General features: G+C 45.2%; 1 protein-coding gene across 1 annotated transcript in view; it reads left to right on the top strand.

Annotated features, from left to right (window-relative positions):
* The window catches only part of RBX1 (ring-box 1), a 20,355-nt gene extending 529 nt beyond the window's left edge, over positions 1-19,826 (top strand). The window contains exons 2-5 of the mRNA XM_004700273.4: positions 1,522-1,600; positions 12,490-12,560; positions 16,682-16,767; positions 19,635-19,826. Coding sequence (XP_004700330.1) covers positions 1,522-1,600; positions 12,490-12,560; positions 16,682-16,767; positions 19,635-19,647 — 249 coding nt within the window. The 3' untranslated portion in view covers positions 19,648-19,826. The remainder of the gene's footprint in view (positions 1-1,521; positions 1,601-12,489; positions 12,561-16,681; positions 16,768-19,634) is intronic.
* Positions 19,827-22,006: the final 2,180 nt, after the last annotated feature.

Consider the following 22,006-nt stretch of genomic DNA (forward strand, 5'->3'; position numbering starts at 1 on the left):
CGGAAGCTGGGAACCTGAGGTCCTACCGCAGTGGGGGCCGCTGAGGAGCCGGGCTGGAGCGCCCCTCGCCCCGCCCTTCTAGCTGGGGGTCCCGGGTCTCGCCCTCCGGAGTCCCTGACTGGTGCTGGTGCTTAGAGGCCTCTCTTAACCCTTTCTTTGACCTCAATCCTGCCGAGTCACCGGGCTCTGGAGTCTACAGCTTGCTTCTGATGCGGCTTCTGTTGGCTTGTCACATAGCCATCCCAGCCCCGTGGTTCTCCATCACGACCACCCTCCTCCCCACCCAAAAACCCCAAACAGTATAGTTCATTAAAATATGAACTCAACCCTTGGTGCGTTTAGGGAGGGTTGGATGCCAGCGCAGAATGACCTGGTAAAGTGAAAGTGTGGAAGCAGGAATGTAGAACGAGCCTTGTCGCACGAGATGCCGTTTCCTGGCTTAGCGACTCTCCGAGAGAAAGGTGGCATTCTCCCGCAAAAGATGAATCTTTTCAAAATGCGAATTCCGACACCGGAAAGATGTTATTCCTGGAGGAGCTGGCAGGACACTGACAATGTCTAGCCCCCCTCCCCCCCAGCTTTTTGTTGTCTCATTGTGGGCACTGCGTGCTCAATTACAGCCAGCAGCCATATTGAAGGATAATAGAAGTAGGTTTTTCCTCCCCAAGTTGGAGGTGTGGGATGGAAAGTGTTGAAGAAGTTACTAGACATGGAGAATTGGGTTAGAAAGAGATGAAGAAGTTGGGGAGACCAAATTTATGGATGGAACGGGAGCTTGGAGTATTTACAGCGGCAGAAACAAGCTTGAAGTACTACTGTTTCGATAAACTATCACTGAATTGTAGTGGTGTGAGCATGTAAACGCATAGACCCCCCGTTAATTTATTTGATGATAGGAACTAAACAAAATACCAATAGCTTCTAGAGTTTGTAATGGAATGAGACTGTAGGGTTTGAGAGTGATGACCTTGTTCTGTGTACCGATTGACACGGTGGGTAATTAGTTATCCAGCTTATCCCATGATTACCCATTCTATGAGCCAATCATCATCTGAGTTCATCCTGTTCTGAAGCTTTACCTGCCCCACGCAAGCTTCCGAAGCCGCCTGCCTTGAGCAGATAATTATTTATGCAGCTGCCTGGGGAACCTCACAGTAATGCATGTGTGTGCTTATGAAAGCCTAAACAGGCACTTAAAACGGATTCCTGATTTGTTTACTGATAAGGCTGATTTAAATTCTTATAAGCTGTAAGGGGGGATCAGAGATGACATTAATTTCTGTGTGCATGCATCAGTCGTCTAGAGATGGAGAGAACATATGCATAGCCTATTGTTCTCAGATACAGTAACTAAGAGTAATATCGAAAGACTTTGATAATTCTTGTGGACAGATGGAAACGACTACTGCAGTATGAAATCCTGTGCGTGTGCGCATGTGTGCGCGCGCGCACACAAGAGCGTGAGCGCGCATGGCTTACTGTACATTGAGAATGCATTGTTCCCCCTTTTTCTCTTTGCAGTGGAATGCAGTAGCCCTCTGGGCTTGGGATATTGTGGTTGATAACTGTGCCATCTGCAGGAACCACATTATGGATCTCTGTAAGTAATTGCAGGAGGATGGGAGGAAGTTGAGAAGGTTACAGAGGTTGTGGCTATTCTGATGTGACCCAATTTTTTTCTTGGAAAAGAAAGCATAGTCTATGTGCCTTGGGGTCCTTTGCATCTGGTATGTTGGCGTCTTTAAAAGAGAGGAGGTTTTTATGTTGTCCTGGGGGCATACACGGCTCTCAAAATGAATCTGCTCGTTCTAGAGATGGCACGGCCATAGTTAGACAGAATCATGGACTCCCGAGCACTGATGATTCTTCCTCTTTATGTTTCCCACCCCCTCCCCGGACAGGGGCAGAAAGAGTGGAAGGAAGAAGCTAAACTTTGGGCGAATAGATCTCATTTGAGCTAGTTTTTAAGGTTTATAAAGAAAAGCTGAGAAGTAAGGATTTTTTTTTTTTTTACTTTTGCCCCATTGTGAAGAGAAGAAATTTTATTTCCGTCTCCACACATTCCATTACACGTGGTGGTGAATACACAGTGACTCTAATTCTAGCTGTTGACAGGCAAGAAGGTTGGTCATACCAAGACGAATTGAAGTTAACTCTTTTTATCCAGGTATGAAAATGATTTGTTATTGAGATCAGAATGGAACAAACATTTCCTTAAGTTTCTAGAATTGAAATGATTGGCACTTCTTTTTTTTTTAATCACTTACTGCCTCTCTAGCTTCTTGAACCATTTTTCCACTCACTCTGGTCCTTTCTTTGTCCTCCTCTCCATTCCTGAAGTGCCAGGCTTTTCATTAGAACCCTTACATCCCAGGCCTCCCCTCTAACATCGCCCTTGCTGTACAGTGGCACTGGGCCACAAATGGGTGCCCATGAAGGATTTTAGATTTTCTACTACTCACATTTATCAAGTCAAATGAAACTACTGAATAATTGGGAAGGAAGAGTCGATACATTTGAATTATGGTGCTGATGAGGAATCTTGAAAGTGCCATGGGCCGCCAAAAGAACAGACAGATCTGTCTTGGAAGAAGTGCAACCAGAATGCTCCTTAGAGGCGATAATGGTGAGATTTATTCTCATGTACCTTGAACGTGTGATCAGGAAGGACCGAAATTAAAAGCCAAACTCAGAGTGGATGCTGACTGACAGCAACTCTATAGGGCAAGGTCGAGCAGCCCCTGTGAGTTTCTGGGACTGTAACTCTACGGGAGTAGAAAGCCCAGTCGTTCTCCCTCAGGAGGGAATAATAGTCCCTGGAAAAGTACATCATGCTTGTTGGAGGGGCAGTACAAAAAGAGGAAGACACGTGAGGAGCTGCAACCACAGGCTTAAACATAACCCGTGTGAAGCTGGCAGGACTGAGTGGTGTTTGGTTTTGTTGCACAGGGTCGCTTTGACAACACTTAACAGCAACATCGATTTTTAAAAAAATCATTTCATTGGGGGCTCATACAACTCTTATCACAATCCATACATACATCAATTGTGTAAAGCACATTTGTACATTCGTTGCCCTCATCATTCTCAAAACATTTGCTTTCCACTTGGGCTCTTGGAATCAGCTCCTCATTTTTCATTTTTTTCCCCCTCCCTCCCCGCTCCCCCGATAGATCTTTTATTTAACCCATTATACTGGAAGAGAAAGCCCAAACCCAGTGCCATCCCACTGATGCTGACTCATAGTGACCTCATAGGCCAGTCGATCTGCTACATCTCTTGTGGAGCAGCTGGTGGTCTCAATCTGCCAACTTTTTGTTTAACAACTAAAGTGCTTTCTTTAACTTCAGTACCAACCAGTAACCACTACAGTCGAACTTTTCAACATGTAATATAAAAAAATGATGAGCTAGATTGTATTCTTTTTATATTCTCTTTTTTTAATGTGCTCTAAGTCTTCGGAATTCCAAGTGTATTTTACTCATAGAGCATTTCTAATTCAGCCACAGTTCCCAGCCCTCGGAGCCACATGTGACTAACAGCCACACTGTTAGACAGTGCAGGACTAACCCTGGCATCTTCACTTTGAGCTTGATCAAAATCTCATTGGCGCCTACGTATACACCAACGCAGGCTATGCCAGTTCTGAATTTCCCAGGGTGCCTTAGTAGCAATTAATTAATTTAATTGGTTCTCTATATCACGTCCATTTGTTTGCTGCTCTGTCTCCAGCATGTAGCACAGAGTTCCATACATAACAGGTTCTCGATAAGTACTTTTAAAATAAATAATAGCAACAACCCAGAGAGAATGCTAGTCTAAGAATATTTCAACTTGGAAAGCACAAAGCAGTAATCTGTGCTGGTAGTTTGTGGCCCCTGGTTTTTCTGGTGGGTGTTGATCATGTTGACCTTACATTTGCTTCAAAGCAGATCAACAGCCACCGTGACATTGCATATAGCCCATCTCCAGAAAACATGCACACAGTTGTTAATGAGTTTGGGTGGGGTCTTTGATTACAGGCTTGCCCATTTATGGGCCCTACATTTTCACAAGAAGCTGTACCTGGAGGAATTTTTACTTGATGTTCTGCTCTGAAAATAGGTAGGGGATTTTTGGAACTTTGATTCTTTTTTAGTTTATTTAGCCTCGATCTTTTAAGTCATTGTGTGCTTCTTTGGATGCTGAGGGATGCGTCTTTGGGAGGACCATGAAAGACAAACTCAGGGAAAACAAACTTGCTGCCATTGCTTGATTCTGACTCATCGTGACCCTATAAGACGGGTAGAACTGCTCTTGTGGGTTTCTGAGACTGTCACCCTTCTGGGGGGTACAGAGCTTCATCTTTCTCCCAAGGAGTCACTGGTGGTTTTGAACTGCTGACCTTATGGATTACACCCCAACTTGTACTCCACTACACCAGGGCTCCTTGCCAGAGAAGCAGGCCACCACAATGTCTTCCATAGAGAAAGCTAAGTACTTGAGGTAGCAGTGGAAGCCTTCACTTAGGTACCTGTTGAATAGCATGGTAGGTTTTAAATGGCAGATGAAGAAGCAGAGTATTAAACTCTATAACCTAAAATGGTGAAAGTTACCTTTTTAAGTCACCTCTTTTAATTCATTCAGTGAATATATGCTAATCCTTTTGCTAGGCACTAGGATAAGACAATCACTGAGACCCAGTTTTTCCTGTAAGAAATATATTTCTTTATTATAGACACTAAGGAAAGGCCTTGTTACCACCTGTCTTACAAAAATAAATGGGTGGTGAGGCCATTTTTCACAGATTAAAAAACAAAACAAAACACCTTGATTCAGCAATGGCTATTTGATAATAAACTCTAAACGCTTCTGTTAAATAACTACATGAAAATTACCAATTATTTAACATGTTTTTCAATGCATAAAAGTGGCTGTGGCTTTGTCCACAGAGCCGTGGTGGCACCGAGGTTAAGTGCTCAGCTACTAACCAAGAGGTGGATGGTTTGCACCTACCAGCCACTCACGGGAGAAGGACGTGGCCATCTGCTTCCACAGAGATTGACTGACCTTCACCTTAGAAACACGACCGGATAGTTCTGCTCTGCCCTAGAGGGCAGCTATGCGGAATTGACTTGACAACAGTGGTTTTTGGTTTTTTTGACGGGCTTTGCCATACTCAGACTTGCCTAAAAACGATTCTCGATGGAAAGACTACTTTGGAGTGTGTATTGATACTGTGTGTCCTCCTTGGGCCTGGAATTGATTTCACCTTGCCATTTTCCTCGCTGTTTTGAAGAGTTACTGAGAGCCACCATCTGCCAGGTGTCATTTTCTTCATTACCGCTAGGAATTTCATTCCAGATTAATAGGACATTTGTTTCTCCCTAAAACCACAGATCCTTCAGTATTTTGAGTATGAAATAATCTGACCATTTCCAAGTTGACACCACCACTACCTTCTCAGTCCTTTGGTGGTACCAGACTTAGTTTGGTCTTTGAAAGTCCTCAGACTTAATACATCACAAGAAGTAGGTTTCTCGCTTGGCAGGGGTCGGAGAGAAGCCCATTACACACATGACTTCAGTCTGCTCCAGGGTCAAAGTGAGCAATTATTCCCCTAGTTAACATGGCTCAACTTCGTATTCAACTTTCAGCATCTTTAATATATTAGCACATTTTACGCTCATTCATGGCATATCCCTTCTCTGGCATCCTAGATTACACCCCTCTCCTGTGTATTTTTATTCCTAATTAGGACTTTTTTCAGTGAGGAATAAATGTATATGATAGGACTTCAAAAAGTTCATGGGGGAAATTCCGTTGTCTTTTAATCCCATTTAACCACAAACTTTTTGAACTCCCCTTATACCTGGCCCTCATTTTCTCTGTGGAAATGGTTTCTGTGCCTTGTTGAGCCTATAGTGCACTTGACACAGGAAGACAGAGTCCCTGTGCAGGAACTTTGAGGCAGGTGGGCCAGAGGTCAAGTGTGTAAAGATACTCTTAATATATTTGGTAACTGCTGTGGTAAATAACAAGTATTGGTCAACCCTGCAATAGTAGTAGGTGCATGGTTAGACACAGGCTAAGTGGGTAATAAGGAGAATGGACATATACCCACAGATAGATGTAAGTTGATATTTGTATATGTGTATTATTCCCTTTGCTACAAATACATCCATGAATGTGGTGGAGCAGTCAAGGGGAAAAGTTATGAAACTTTTTAGACATAAGCAATCACCTTGAGGGATTGAGTTGCAGGGTTAGAGACACCAAAGTCCCGTGGCCTAACGCAGTTCACAAAGGCAGTGTTCCACATCCTTCTTGGGTGAAGTGACTAGGGTTTTAAAAGCTTGTGAGCAGTCATCTAAGGTGCAGCTACTGTTCTCTCCCTGTCTGGAGGAAAGAAGAGTGATGAAGAGTAAAGACACGTGGAAACAACTAGTATTCTTACCCTGAGCCTAGAAGAACTAGACAGGCCTAGCTACTACTACCAGGAGTGTTCTGAAAGGGCTCACAATGGAAGGTCCTGGATAGAGTAAGGGAGAAATGTGGAATAGAACTCAGAATCATAAAAGAGATCAGACTTAGTGGTTGGATAGAGACCTGTGGATCCCGAGACAAGAGCCCACCCTTCAGATTTGGAACTAAATTCACCCTCAGCCAAATAGAGGAAAGAACTAGGAGGCAAAGGACATTTATAGAGGTCTAAATACAGGCATGCACATATGTAAATATATTTATATATAACAATAGGGAAATGGATCTATGTACATAAATGCTAAGTATAAGGTAGCAGATGGACATTGGGCCTCTACTCAAGTACTCCCTCAATGCAAGAACACTAATTACCTGGCATTCTGTGATGCTCATCTTCCCTACGCGATCGCTGAAGACAAAATGGGTGCATAAGCAAATGTACTGAAGAAAGCTGATGGTGCCTGGCTATCAAGGGATATAACGTCTGGGGACTTAAGGGCTTGAGGATAAACAATCGGCCATCTAGCTGAAAAGCAACAAAGCCCACATGGAAGAAGCACACCAGCCTGTGTGATCATGAGGTCAATGGTATTAGGTAGTGGGCATCAAAGACCCAGAACAAAAAATATCAATGTGAATGGAGGAAGCAAGAAGTGGCGACCCAAAACCCATCTGTTGGCAATTGGACATCCCCTTACAGAGGGGTCATAAGGAAGAGATGAGCCAGTCAGGGTGCAGTATAGCACCGACTACACATACAACTTTCCTCTAGTTCTTTAATGCTGGCTCTTACCCCTCCCCCCCCTCCACGCGCGCACACACACACTATTATGATCCCAATTCTACCTTACAGATCCCCCTAGACCAGAGCGTGAACACTGTTACAAATAAGAGCTCCCAATATAGGGGATCCAGGACAGATAACCCCTCAGGACCAATATTGAGAGTAGTGATACCAGGAGGGGAAGGGGAAGGTGGGAGGAGAAAGGGAACCAATCACAATGACCTACATATAACCCCCTCCCAGGGGAACAGACAACAGGAAGTGGATGAAGGGAGACAAGTCATGTCAGTATAAGACCTGATAAAATAATGATTTATAAATTATCGAGTTCATGAGGGAGGACAGGAGGGGGAAAATGATAGCTACCAAGGCCTCAAGTAGAAAATGTTTTGAAAATGATGATGGCAGCGTATGTACAAATGTGCTTGACAGAATGCATGGATGTGTGGATTGTGATAAGAGCTGTATGAGCCCCCAATAAAATGATTATATATATATTCACTCAGCCAAACAATAGTGTTGATGAGGTATGCACACCTTAGAATAATCCAACTATTTGAGATGAAAAGGGCAATATTTAAACTGAGGGCAAATTTCAGAAAGAGTAGGAAAGAAAGAAGACTGGAAATAGGAAACAGGGAGGAAGTGGAATAAGTGGTGGTACAAAATTGTGTGTGTGTGTGTGTGTGTGTGTGTAATTCATCATTAAAGGAGGAGATAGGCTCAGTCCACTTGCAAGAGTAAGTGACAATTCTTGCAGGAGTAGGGATTGAGTTGAATCTTGAAGAACATGGAGGGATTTACGGTGAAGGAAGGAGGAGGCGGGAACTGTTCCAGATGTGTGATAGTAACCGCATGGAGGAAGGCAGGCAAGCCGTCCATCCTGAAGGAGACGAGCATTCTTTACATTCGAATTGCCTAGTCCACAGGCAGCAAGGAAGATAGAAATAAAATTCAAACATGGTAATATACCTTAAAGCAGTTTTATTTTTTTACTTTAGTAAAAAGTATGGCTTTTATTTAGCAAATTGTCTAATACAGAGTTCTTATCAGAGTTGGAAGATGTAATGCGCTCTGTCTCTCCTTTAATTAGAGTAGTGCTTCATAGTCCCAAGAAATTCTGGAAAATGTTGGTTAGACCTTAGGGCTTCTGTCTTAACTAGATGGCAAAATCCCCCAAAGGTCTGTGATTTCAGATCCTTTACTTTTCTTATTTTTAGATGAAAAAAGGTGAGGGAAAAAAAATCTCAAGGCTCCCCAATGTGCCCATTAACATCTCATTATCTTCCCGCACTGTTACTGTTTTTCCGCTGGTGGTTTGAAGTGATTGTTTCCTATTAAACAGTCTTTCCTGAAGGTGGTTGTTTTTTTCCCCTTCAAGAGGGAGACCACTTGGCTACCACTTTGAGACAGCAAAGCCACATCCCTGGTGCTTGATCTCTGAGGAGCTATCCCGAGTAGAACTTCACTCATGGGCGATCCCCATCAGATTCTGGTTCCTTCCCTTTCTCTTCTGGAAATGGGTACATTTACAGTAAATGCCAGGGAAACCAGCCCCTGCAGACGGACATTGTGCTTGGTAAAATAGAGGGGTACCAAAAACGAGGAAGGCCCCCAAGCAGCTGGATCGACGCAGTGGCTGCAACCAGGGTCTCAAGCATGGGAACAGTGGTGAGGCTGGGGCAGGAGCAGCAGCGTTCCCTTCGCGTGTGGGAGGTGGCTGTGGGTCAGGACGGACTCAGGGACACCTAAACAGCAGTAGTTTGCTCCACACCAGAGAACCCCTTGAGGACAGTTTTGTTAAGGTTCTCTCTAGGTGGGCTCAGAGTGACCATAGGGTACAACATAACAAAACACTGCCCAGCCCTGTGCCATCCCGACAACCGTTTGATTTTGTGGAACCCAGTGTTGCAGCCACGGTGCCAATCCCATCGTGGTGGCATGTCTTCTTTTTTTCCTCACCTACTTTACCAAGCATGCTGTCCTTTTCCGGGGCTGGTCTCTCCCGAGAACATGCCCAAATAGGCAGTAAATTTCACTGTCTTTACTTCTAAGGAGCATTCTGCCTGTCCTTCCTCTGAGGAAGATTGATTGGCTCTTCTGGAAGTCCATGGACTTCAGGTATTCTTCAGTGCTATCATTCAAAGATAGCAATTCCTCTGCCGTCTTCCTTATGCATTGTCCGGCTTTTGCATGTATGTATATGAGGTGACTGAAAAGGTTTTGTGTAGAGTCAGGCACACCTCAGTCCTCAAAGGGATGTCTTGGCTCTTTAACACTTTAAAAAGGTTTAGTGTGGCACATTTGCCCAGTGCAATATGTCCTTTGATTTCTTTTCTGCTTCCATGAGCATTAATTTTTTTGTTTTGTTTTTGTTTTTTGGGGGGGATTTTTTTTAAAAATAATTTTATTGGGGGCTCACACAACTCTTTTTTTGGGGGGGCTATTTATTTATTTATTTTGACATTTTATTAGGGGCTCCTACAACTGTTATCCCAATCCATACACACATCAGTTGTGTAAAGCGCATTTGTACATTGTTTCTCAAAACATTTTCTCTCCATTTAAACCCCCAGCATTAGGTCCTCATTTCTCCCCTCCCTCCCCGCTCCCCACTCCCGCATGAGCCCTTGATAGTTTATAAATGGGTATTTTGTCATATCTTGCCCTGTCCGACGTCTCCTTTCACCCACTTTTCAGTTGTCTGTCCCCCAGGGAGGAGGTCACACACAGTTCCATGTAATCGGTTCCCTCTTTCCTACCCATTCTCCCTTCCATGAGCATTAATTATGGATCTGAGAAAAATGAAATCCTTGGCAACCTAATCTTTTTCTATTTATCATGATATTATTTATCGGCTCATTTGTGAGAATTTTTGTTACTTTCAATAATAACCCATACGGAAGACTATGTAGTCGTTGATGTTCATCAGCAAGGGCTTCAAGTCCAGTTCAGTTTTCAACAAGCAGGGTGACGTCAGCTGCTTTTCTCAGGAGCCTTGACCCTGATGCCACATTCTTGGTCATGCAGTCCAGCTCCTCAGAGTCTGTGCTCAGCACACAGCCTGACACATTGAGTGTGTATGATGAAAGCATGCGACCCTGACACACACCTTTCCTGGTGGTAAACATGCAGTATCTCCTGTCGGGTCCAACGACTACCGCTTGGTTCATGTATATGTTCTCCAGGAGCACACTTAGTATTCTGGAATTTCCATTTGTTAATGATCCACATAGTCTGATGCCTTAGGATAGGCAATAAAACACAAGTAAAGGTCTGGTATTCTCTGCTTTCAGCCAAGTTCCATCTGACCCTGTAATATCCCTCCTTCCAGCTTCTCTTCTCAATCTGGCTTGAGTTTTTGGGCACTCCCTGTTGATAAACAACTGCAGTCATCTCTAAGATTATGTTCAGCAACATTTTATTTGCATGTGATATTGGCAATATGTATTGTTTAATTTTCACATTCTACCAGATCACCTTTCTTAGCGGGCACTAATATGAATCTCTTTCAGTCAATTCATTGGCTAATAGCTGTCTTCCAAATTTCAAGCTGCAGACCAGGGAGTGCTTCTAGCTTTGCACAAGTTTGGGGGAAACATTTCTATTGGTAGCCCATCATTTCCTGGAGCCTTGTATTTCATTCACTAGTGCCTTCAGCGCAGCTTGGACTTCTTCCTTCAATACCACAGGCTCTTGATCATCTGCTACCTCAATATGGTTGAATGTTGACCAATGTTTTGTTGTTTTTTTTTAAGTTGATATATATATATATATATATATATATACACACAAATATATATATACACAAATGCACATATCTTTGTAAAAGTATATATATATATTTAAAATTATTTTATTGAGGGCTCATACAATTCTTATCACAGGCCCAATGGTTTTTGTTGTTGTTGTTCAGTGACTATATTCCTTCCATCTTCTTTTGATGCTTCCAGCATCGAGGCTTGAATTTTTTTTCTGAGGTTCTTTCAGTTTGACATGTGTTGAACATGCGCTTCCTTTTTGGAATTCTAATCCCAGGCCTTTGCACAATTCATTATAATACTTTACTTTAAAAAAAAATCATTTTATTAGGGGCCCATAGAACTCTTATCACAATCCATACATGCATCAATTGTGTAAAACACATTTATACATTTATTGCCCTCATCATTCTCAAAACATTTGCTCTCCACTTAAGCCCCTGGCATCAGCTCCTCATTTCCCCCCCCCTACTCCTCCCTCCCTCATGAACCCTTGATAAATTATTATTTTGTCATCTTGCACTGTCTGACTTCTCCACCCACTTTTCTGTTGTCCGTCCCCCAGGGAGGAGGTTATATGTAGATCCTTGTAATCGACTCCCCCTTTCCAACCCAACCTCCTGGTTCCGCCACTCTTACCACTGGTCCTGAAGGGATAATACTTTACTTTTTCATGACAGGTAGCGCAATAATGGGGAACCAACACTAAGCTTGGTAGTTGCTTTGATTAGCAATATTATGAAGATTTTTGAGCTTTGCTGCCTTTCAAAAAGCTCCAAGCTTACTGACATCAAGTCGACTCTGACTCATGGCAACCCAGTAGAATTGAGTAGAACTGCCCCTCCCAGTTTCCGCGGCTCTGTACGCTTACAGGAGCAGAAAGCCTCATCTTTCTCCTGAGGGGTAGGTTTGAACTACTGACCTTGGGGCTAGCAGCCCAGTGTGTCACCCACTCTGCCGTTAGACACATCCTACTCCCTAGCTTGTCACGGCCTCTTCATCCCTATTGTTTGGCACCTGTCCCCTTCAGGGATGGGAACTTTTCACCCAGGTAGACCTTCATATGGGAAAGCCTGGGCTTTAAGGGCTCAAAAGGAAGAAGCATTCAAAAGAAGAGGGAAAAGATGCTAGTTTGATAAAAGTATGAATTATGAAGTGGCTCTCAGAATTGACTAAATGTGCCAAATTGGGAGGAATGACTTCCGTTTTAACCAGTGGGGCTATGTGGACTTTTCCCTCATGTTAGTGTCTAAGCAGGGATAGGAGATTCATTGCTGAAAAGCGTACTGTTAAGACCCAGAGCTGCCTTCTCTATTCTTAACCCTTTCCCACATTCATTAAGGAAGCAATTATGATTAATTAACCACCTGCCAGTTTTTTCAACTCGGCTCCCTTTCCCTGTCATGTAATTGTACAGTTACGGATTTAGATTGAAAGTGGCTGCTCCTGAGGTCAAGTAACCTTGTTCTCTTTTTCCCACAGGCATAGAATGTCAAGCTAACCAGGCATCTGCCACGTCGGAAGAGTGTACCGTTGCCTGGGGAGTCTGTAACGTAAGGAAACACCTTTACCTGTCAGCATGGCTTGCAAACCTATTCCTTTCCTGCTTTGCCAGTCTTGAAAATACCAAGAAAACATTGCATGTCTCCCAAAAGGTGTACAAGTGGTAAAAAAAAAAAAGAGAGAGAGAGATTTTAAATCATTGTACAATTCACCTGTTAGAGCATGAGCATTGCTAGTCACTGCCAGGTGGCAGCAGTGTGTGTTCGTTACAAAGTAGCCCCACTTACTAGCAGCCCTCCCCATTCGCACCTGGAAATGGCCCACAAAGCCTGTTGTGTAGTCGCTGGAATAGTCGCCTGGCGGTGGCGCCTTCTCTGTGGTTCTCTTTTTAGTCCAGGTGTTTTGCAGAACTAAGTTTGACGAATAAATTGTTCAAAGTGTGTGTTGGAAATGTGGTATTGTAATAAATTAGGTGTGTGTGTGTATTAACATGACTCATGCCAGAAATACTTCTTGCAGTGTCTTTGGAATAGGCATATGGCCTCTCATGGTGGTGACAGTTATGAAGGATAACATAACAGGGAAGATGTAATTTGTAATATGTTTCAAATCTGGTGTCATGGTGTCATCTCTGTAGAGTCCTGGTCACATGACTGAGAATCGCCCTGTTCTCCTGAGAGGCACTGGAGTCAGGACCCTCTTCCCAGCCCTTTCTCTTTCTCTGTTACGTGCTAAGCAACTTTAGGAAGAGTATTCCATAACGCTTTAAACATTCTTAAGCCCGAGCTCCCTCCTGGAAAATGGGATTAATAGTAGACCACAGAGTTGTGAACAGGATTAAATGATTTACTGTGTGAAACATGAGTAGAACAGTACCTGACACATAGAAGGTGTTAACCAGAAACAAAACCAAATTCACTTCTGTCAAGTCAATTCTGAATCAGAGACCTTATAAGATAAGGTAGAATTGCGCCGTTTCCTAGACTGTAATTCTTTATGGGAGTAAAAAGCCTCAGCTTTCTTCCGCTGAGTGGCTGATGGTCTCAAACTGTTGGCCTTGCTGCTAGCAGCCCAGTACATAACCACTACACCACTAGGGCTTCTGTAGCCTGCGTAGTCTACCTACATTTCCTTTTAGAGATGGAGGACATGCTAGTAGGCATAGGTGTTCATCAAGTAAATACAAAGAAATATATCGTGTATCACACTAACGACTATCTGGTCAACAGCTGAAGACGTATATGCCTGCGGTCCCATACTCTTCTAAAACTCGCTGCCATCGAATCGATTCCAACTCATAGCAGTGCTTAGGACAGGGTAGAATCCCTTTGGCTGTCCTGGTGAGGTATTGGGTCACGAGTTGGACTAATCACAAGGTCAACAGATTGAAATTGCTAGCCATTGTTGGGGAAAAGATGAAACTTTCTACTTTCATAAAGATTGATAGTCTTGGAAACCCGTAAGACAATAATACTACTCTGTCCTATAGGACCACTATGTGTACATGAGAGTAATCCCAATCAGAGAGCAGCATATAGTAAATGTAGCCTCAAAAACAAGGAAAATGTTCTCCAAGCTGCAAAAAGATCCACTCGATGCTCAAGGGACTGGTATCAGATTTGGAGAAATTGCTGATGCTATGAATTGAGCCCCAAACACAAAACCGAAGCCTCAAGATATTTACAGTCAGTGCTGAGGCAAGAAGCTTGTTGGAGATGCTTAAAGCAACAACAGCAAGACGAGCCTGTGATAGGAGTGTAGTGCTAGCTCGGAGTGGGTCGAGCGCTCTTCCTTGCACAGTGTGAAAATGAGTGCCATTGGGAAGGCAGCAGAAGAATTGGTTGAGACTTTGGGTGTTTGCACAACGTGCACGTCTTATTTCTTAGAACATACAATGGGCGGCGTTACACGGTGCGTGGCTGGACAAGCCTTGAGGTGGTGGTTACTGAATAGAGGGTAGAGATCATGCCTTTCCCTGCAGCCCAGGGCTCTCTGGTGCACTTTAATTCTGTATTGTCCAGGGGACAGCTGTTGTCATTTATGGGGATAAATAAAATATTTGGGGCCCTGTCACTCAGGCCTGTACCAAGAAGTGCGGTTCCTCGGTGGTAGGTGGAAAAGAGAGTGGACGTCTCCTTAAGTTAGACTGAAGAGAGGCAAGCCCAGCCGCCACTGAGAACCTGCCATACAGGAGAGCCAGCCTGGTGTGACCAGGCCTGGGGATTGGACCTGGGGGCCAGCTCTGAGTCTTCTACTTATTCAGTGCAGTGAATTAGGCAAGTCCCTTAACTCTGGGTTTGCATTCCCTGTCTGTAAGAGGAAGATCAGATCTGTCATACTTGCCTGGCAGGGTTGCCGGGAGCCTCTGATGAGATAATCCACGCACGCTCATCTTCCGAAACCGGAGCGTGCTCCGGTGTACGTGGAGACTGCCAGATAACCCTGGTACTGTATTTCAGAGGGTTGGCAGGAAGAGAGTTGTGATCGGGAAGTGTTCGGGGACCCCGCCACCACCTGCCTCAGTCTGAGCGACAGCCTTGCTTTCCTGCCAACCTGTCCTGTCTTCTGCAGGGGCAGGGGTGTGGTGTCTGAGGACAGCGCTTCGGCTGAGGGGGAGGGGGAGAGGGTGTCTGGAGTGCCCTTCCGTGAACACATCCTCACCTTTCTGCCAGGGGAAGTCGGGCGAGGATCAGCCAGAAAGGAATCTTCTCAAAGGGTGTCATTCTGGGGTGATCAAAAGCTCGTGGGAAAATATCCCTTCATCTTTCAAGTGCATTTCCCCACCGCCTTTTTGAAGCCCCCTCGTGCGTGTCTTGTTGACCATGCACAGGGTCATAGTTTTGGGTCCTGCTCCTAATTACAGAACTGTATTTTCATTTTAACAAGACACCAGTCCACGCTCTGAGTCTTCAAGCCCATGTGTGTTTTGGGCGACAGGCTGACTAAATTTCAAGGCTGTAATAAAGCCAGGCCAGCAGGAGCTGCTGCTGTTGAGTTGAGGTGTCGGCCTTGTCCCCTGTCCTCACCACACCAGCTCGTGACGGCATGAGAGGGAACCTTGCCCCACTCACCCCCTCTCCAAGTCTGGAATCCAGCTGCCAGCTTCCTGTCATGCACGAGTATTTTCAGTGGTCCTGCCTTTTCGCTTCCTCTCTAGATCATGAAGTAAACCCCATGGTGCCCTTTCAGCTGCCTGTGTGGTTTGTCTTCATGAAACGTCTTCCACCCCAGTAAAATTGCCCCATTCATTTTCCCCGCCCGTTCGAGACTTGGTGACCTGAGAGGTCTTACAATACCAGAGAAGCCCCAGTGGCGTGGTGAGTGACATCTGGAGCTGCTAACTGCAAGGCCAGTGATGCTAAACCCTCTTGGGAGTCTGAGGGAGAAAGAGGGGACTCTGCTCTGATAAAGACTTGCAGCCTCAGAAACCCACAGGGGGCAGTTCGGCCCTGCTGTTCTTTTGGGTCGCTGTGACTCGGAATCCGCTCGATGACAACAGGTGGTGGGATGCCCGTGTGTCCGTGAGCAAGGTTCCGTGGAATAGAGCTGGGCTGTGTGAGGGAGGTTGGGACTGGCTGGTCTCCGATCTGGGTGAGTGACAGTCACGGTATAAGTAGGGCTAAGGAGAAGGTTGTACTCCAAGGGCACCCATTCTCTGAGGGGCAGAGACGGGGACCAAGAGTAGGGACATTAACAATCTTCTTGTGACTGTTGCTGTTGGGTGCTGTCAACCGCACTGACTGGCCCTGTGCCGTCCCCAAGTTGGTTCTTCTGTTTGAGCCGTGGTTAGAGCCACTTCTGAAGGGGCTCCTTTCCCAGGGCCAGGAGAAGGGGCCCCTTAGAGACTGAATAGGACCACGAGCCGTATCCCTAGTTTTAAGAGGAGATTGCTCATTGCTAGCACATCCACCTGTGCTTCTAAGGGACATCTGCCTGCAGTAGTAATGACCCTGCTGGCAACATTCCACTAGAAATATGCTCTAGCCTGAGCGAGGTGTCGTGGTCAGCGTTGAACTGCCTGGCCCTTCTTATTGGGTGTTGCCTTTGGTTTGCCGCAGCCTGTGCTCAGTGGGCAGTGGGGTGGAGGTAGTAGGGGTGGGGGTAGGGGTAGTGGCAGCCAATAGCTGGGCTCCATCGAGTTATGTGTAATGAAATGCCCCTTCTCTTTCAGCATGCTTTTCATTTCCACTGCATCTCTCGCTGGCTCAAAACACGACAGGTGTGTCCATTGGACAACAGAGAGTGGGAATTCCAAAAGTAAGTGTCGCTGGCGGTCTGGCCGTTTCAAAGGTGGGACTGTGCTCACTGTCCATGTCTGGCTGACGGCAAGCTGGAGGGTATGGAGTCTTGGAAGATGCCAACGTGGAGTGTGCCGAGTTGGTTTTGGTTCTGTTTGAATGTGTGTTTTATGTTGTTTTTGTAAACTTGTTTTTGGTTAATTAAACAGTATCCATTGGCAGTCCAGGGTTTCCCAGTCCTCTTGGGTCTGCAAAAGTGGGGAAGGTGGGTCTCTGCAAACTTTAGTGTGCGCAGTCACACCCCTCAGATAATGCTGTGCTTTGGGTTAGAATTCTAGCCTCCTGTCGTGGTGAATGGTTTACCTTATGCTGATTCATTCTTCCAGCCTGATTAATTCTGAGGTTGCATTTATGGATATATTTTTAAATTATTGTGTGAATAAAATATGACATGGTAAGCTTTTTCAAGTTGAAGTGATCAGGAAGAATACCCTGCGAAACAGTCTCCTCCCTCCTTCCTCAAGGGCCAGGAAGAATACCCTGCGAAACAGTCTCCTCCCTCCTTCCTCAAGGGCAGCCGACAGCCACAGCTCCCCAGAGCCTTTCGGACCATCTCGGAGCACATACTTGCATTTCGTCCCTTAGTAACGTAACTGAACATCAGCTGCACCGACTTGCCTGGCTTCATGTATTTTTCTGTGCCAACATAACTGATTTATTTTGCCACTGGTGGCCTTGGGACTTCTTGTTTGGGGCTGTTAAAACAATGTAGGGGTACCCGTCCTCATCCACCAGTGAGTGAGTGTCTGTAGCAGCCATTTTCTAAAGAGGAATTTCTGAGTAAAAGAGTATGCGCTCTTTTATTTTGGGTGAATATTGTCCGATTTTTCTTCCCAAAGGATATGGACTAATTTATACTCCCTCCAACCAGTTGAATAGAATGTTCCATCTTTCCATAGCTTGCCAGTACTCTAGAATTAAATCCACCATCAGGGCCAACCTGATAGTGAAATTTAGCATTTTATTGTTTCAGTTTACAGTTTCTGAAATTTGAGGGCATTGCTTAACTTTTCCTATGTTTTTATGCCTCACATTTTTCTCTTGGATTGTTCTTGATTGCATATTTATGGGACAATATGGTTTTTATTTACAGTTGAGTATTAATAGGATATTGTGAGGTTTAAAGAAAAAATAGAGTTAGGTGATTTAAAAGTGTTTGGAAACCCTTCATTGATACTATTTTACTTTTAGACTCGATTATTTATTTTGATAAAGAATTTTGGAAGTCTTACCACATACATGCTCCTTTTTAAAGAAATCTACCAGATACTCAGTGTCTGACTCACGCTGTCTCCATTCAGTCGTGAAGTGGCGGGAAGTATGACATGTCTGAGCAGCCCTGTTCTGTTACAGGGAGCTGACATCCCGAGTGAAGCCAGGAGGGGACAGGAGCACTAGTCAAGGCAGAGTCCCATTTCCGGGTTCTGAGAGGCCTTTATAATAGGCTCTGCCCTAGAGCAGGGTCAAGGTTCCATTTTTGATCCAAACTGTCTCCTGCAATCCACTGCCCTGGCCCAGGGCTCAAAGCTAAGAACGAGGGAAGGTGACAAATTCTTCCGAGCACTGCCACGTCATGCTGCCCTCCCTGTCCTTGGCAGCGCAGTGGGCAAGCAAAGTCACAAGCAACTCATGAGAGCGTGTGCTCATCTGACCAACCTCTTTTAGTAGTGTGGCTTTTTCCTTCTGACAAGTCCCAGGAGGATGCGCTGTGTGCCACAGTCCTCAGGAGGGTGAGAGCAGTGGTCCAGAGCCTCAGCCTCCTGGTGTCTTGGGGCGAATCAGAGGCTCCCTGGTTTCATTAGAGGCTACACGCCCAAACAGAACCAGGCAGAGTGTTGGAAAGGAAAAGGATGAAGAAATCTATTTGGCTGTGGATCTGGCCTTCTCTGCTCTTGAAAGATAACAAATTTTGTTATGAACAAAAATGTCACATTGGGAAGCTCTGATTTCTTGGGAAATCCTCCATCTAGGCCTGTACACCTCTGTGTCTGAGTTTTCATGCCACAACAGAACATCAGCTTTGGCATCCTTGATGGACCAAATTGCGTTCCTTTTAAATGTCTTTTGGGAACAAAAATACATGTGAAGGGGAAGACCAGGGCTGTGGGGTGGAAGAGGTGAGGTTTCCCCACAAAGTTCTCTCAAGACAACTCTTGCTACCCTTGGCGAATGAACACATGCCTTGTTGCAGTGGGAAGACTTTCCTGGTGCACGTTTTTGGCCTTTTGTTCACCAGTGCAGTTTTCAGTACTCATAATAAGCCCCATGGTTGTCCTGTGTCCTTTGAGAAAAACTTTTAAGGTCCCCTATTCCAAAAAATAGACCCCATACATAGCCTTCTGAACCAACCTCTCTTCTTTAAAGTTAACTGACCCCACAGATCCCCTGACTGAGAGCACTGACCGCAGCAGTCCACTGATGGCAGAGGCACGTTTAAGCGTGCTTTGTTTGGAATCAAGCCGTACACGTCTGCCCTAGAACCCCAGTTGAATTGCTCGTTATGGGAACAGAAAGCCTCATCTTTCTCCCAAGGAATGGCCAGTGGGTTCAAACTGCTGAACTTGAGATTAACAGCCGAATATGAAACTCACTGCACCATCAGGTTAAGAAATGATGAGAAGGAGGTAGAGTTGAGGGGAATCCAGCAAATGGGCCGGCCAGAGTTCTAATCTGGTCTCTGAGTGTACTTGTGATCATGTACATGACTTTGTTTTTTGGTTTTTTTCCCCCAAAGTTCTGTCTGCCTTTGCTCAGATGTTTGAGCAAATGTAATCTGAAACAGGAAACGATCATGGAGTTAATCAAATCATTTCCTTTGTCTTCTAGGTATGGGCATTAGAGAAAATGAATTCTTCTATCAAGCTTAAATGTTTGGTTATTCATTTACTGCCTTGCCCTCCTGTTAATTATAATTAGATAGAACCATGTCTTCGCTGCCTTGTCTTTTCAGTTTGTCGTGCTCATGCAACCATATCGTGTTCTGTGTCAAATAAAATTCCAGTTGGATTCAGAAATGGATGCTGTCTCCTGTGTATGTGAAAATTGGACCAGAAATCCAGGTCCCCTCTGCAGAGGCTGGACAAACCGCACTTGCAAGGGATGCATCTCCCCGATGCTTGGGCCCGGGTTCGGGGAGTCCAGGCAAGGGACAAGGTGGCCCTCTGGTGCCTGGGACGGGTGGCCAGCACTGTCTTTCCTAGTAGGGGCACAAGAAATGAGGATTCGGGGTCCTGAAACCTGACTAGAGTGGGGTCTAGCCTGGACACTGAATCTTGTCTCCTCACTGCTCTGAGCTCCTCTGTCGAATGGGCTCAGAAGGACAGCGTTCCATTACAGTGCGACCACCTCCCAGGCTTCACAAAGCAGCGCCGTACAGTGCTACCTGCCTACCGTCGGGGGGATGGTGTGTGTGTGACAGTTTGGTTTCCCTGCTTTGTTTTGAAGAAGCAGCTTATAAAAAGCCTTAATACATAATCTTGGCCAGCAAAAGAATGACTTGTAAACTCGAGTTGAAAAATAGTGTCACTGGAAATAGAATGAACTAAAGAGTTTGAGTTTCCTCCCTGTCCCTGCACCTCAGTTTGTTCCAAATGTCTGAGCATGGGCAAAAATGTTCATCCCAGTACGTGAAAGACTATAGACAGCCTGTAATTGGGAAGCAGCATCGTCTAAGGCAGTGGTCTGAATGCTCCTGGGGGCACCTGAACCCCATTCAAGGGGTCACGGAATTCGTGTGAGACCAGATTTTATCTGCTTCCACCAAAACAGCACCTCACAGCAGATTGAAGGCAGAAGCCGACAGGAGAACCAGTTGCCTTCTATTAAGTCAGGCAAGGGATTTGTAAAAAAAGTAAAGCAACACCATGCTTGTAATTTGTTTTATTGAAGAAAAAAAAAAGACCACCCTATTTTTCAGAAGATATGTATGAGAACTCATAAAAATGCCGAGGTCCTTACCTGCTGAAGCTCATCAAGGGGTCCTGAGAACAAGTTTGGAAACTTCTCAGTAGTTCAATACTTTGGAGTCTAAGTAAGGGTGTAGGCCTTAGCTCACGCTTGGCTTCCCACTGAGCTACCAGACCAGACCAATGGAGATGGTGGTTCCTGTTGCTGTTGCCACCATTTTAGGACTCCTATCCTCGGCGACTCACAGTGGTCATGCCGGGATGGAATATTTTCAGGAAGGAAGGCTACCTTTCTTTTCCCATAGATGACGTATTGCTGTCTTGGGAGCAGAGTTCTGTTGGGTCTTACTTTGGACTTGGTTGTGGAGTAGAGAAATCCAGCTAGCTTCTGCTTAGGCCAAAAGGATGTTCATCGGAGTGCCACTGGGCGAATCACTTCCTATGCTGTGGGTCAGAATGGCTTTGATGGCAATGAGTTACTCTCTAAGTTGGCCCAGCCCCCTCCCTTCCATCCTCTCTGCCGCCGATGGAGCCCAGACTCTTCGATTCTCAAAATGAGAGCCACCCCTCCAACAGGGGCCCCTGCCGTTAGTCTCTCTGCTGAACCCACCTTCCACAATGCTGCCCAATGAGTCATTTGGTTTGCACCACTTCCAATATTTTTAAATGGAATTCCCCAGCTGGATAGAAGCAGCGTTCATGTTCCATCATAGACTGAAGACCACCTTTTCCAGCCTTCCTTGCAGCTGGTAGGTTGTGTCCATTAAGCAGACACACCTCCTTCCATCATGGCTGTAAGTGCACTAAGTCCCCGTGCAGGTGGCCAAAACATGTTGTGACAGTTCAGTGTTGCACAGCATCAACAGACAACGCCTTCCTGGACTAGTTTTGTGGCATGATTTTGGCCTTGGTCCAAGATGTTGTTTTTTCTGAGTCTGATTCCTATGCTGCTGTGAACTCCCAGCATCCGCTGAGCACCCAGTTCATTGTGGAAATGGACTAGGTCTTCTCTTCTTCCTTCTTGCCTTTATTCTCACCTGTTGCTGCAAAGGGGGTCACACCTTTCCCTTATTCAGTCTCAAAACATCCCTAAAAAGCTCAGGGTGGTGCAAATTGTTTTTGTTGACCACTCACTGGAAGGCTAGGGAATGGAACACACCCAGTAGTACCGTGGAAGAAAGACCTGGCGATCTTCCATAAAGATAACAGCCAAGAAAATCCTATGTAGCACTCCTACTCTAACGCCTGGGTTCAGCACAGCTCAGACCCAACTCAATGGGCAAAGAGTTTGCT

The sequence above is a fragment of the Echinops telfairi genome, unplaced genomic scaffold (genome assembly GCF_000313985.2).
Source record: "Echinops telfairi isolate 266 unplaced genomic scaffold, ASM31398v2 ScPeMD7_2;HRSCAF=8, whole genome shotgun sequence".
Taxonomy (NCBI): domain Eukaryota; kingdom Metazoa; phylum Chordata; class Mammalia; order Afrosoricida; family Tenrecidae; genus Echinops; species Echinops telfairi.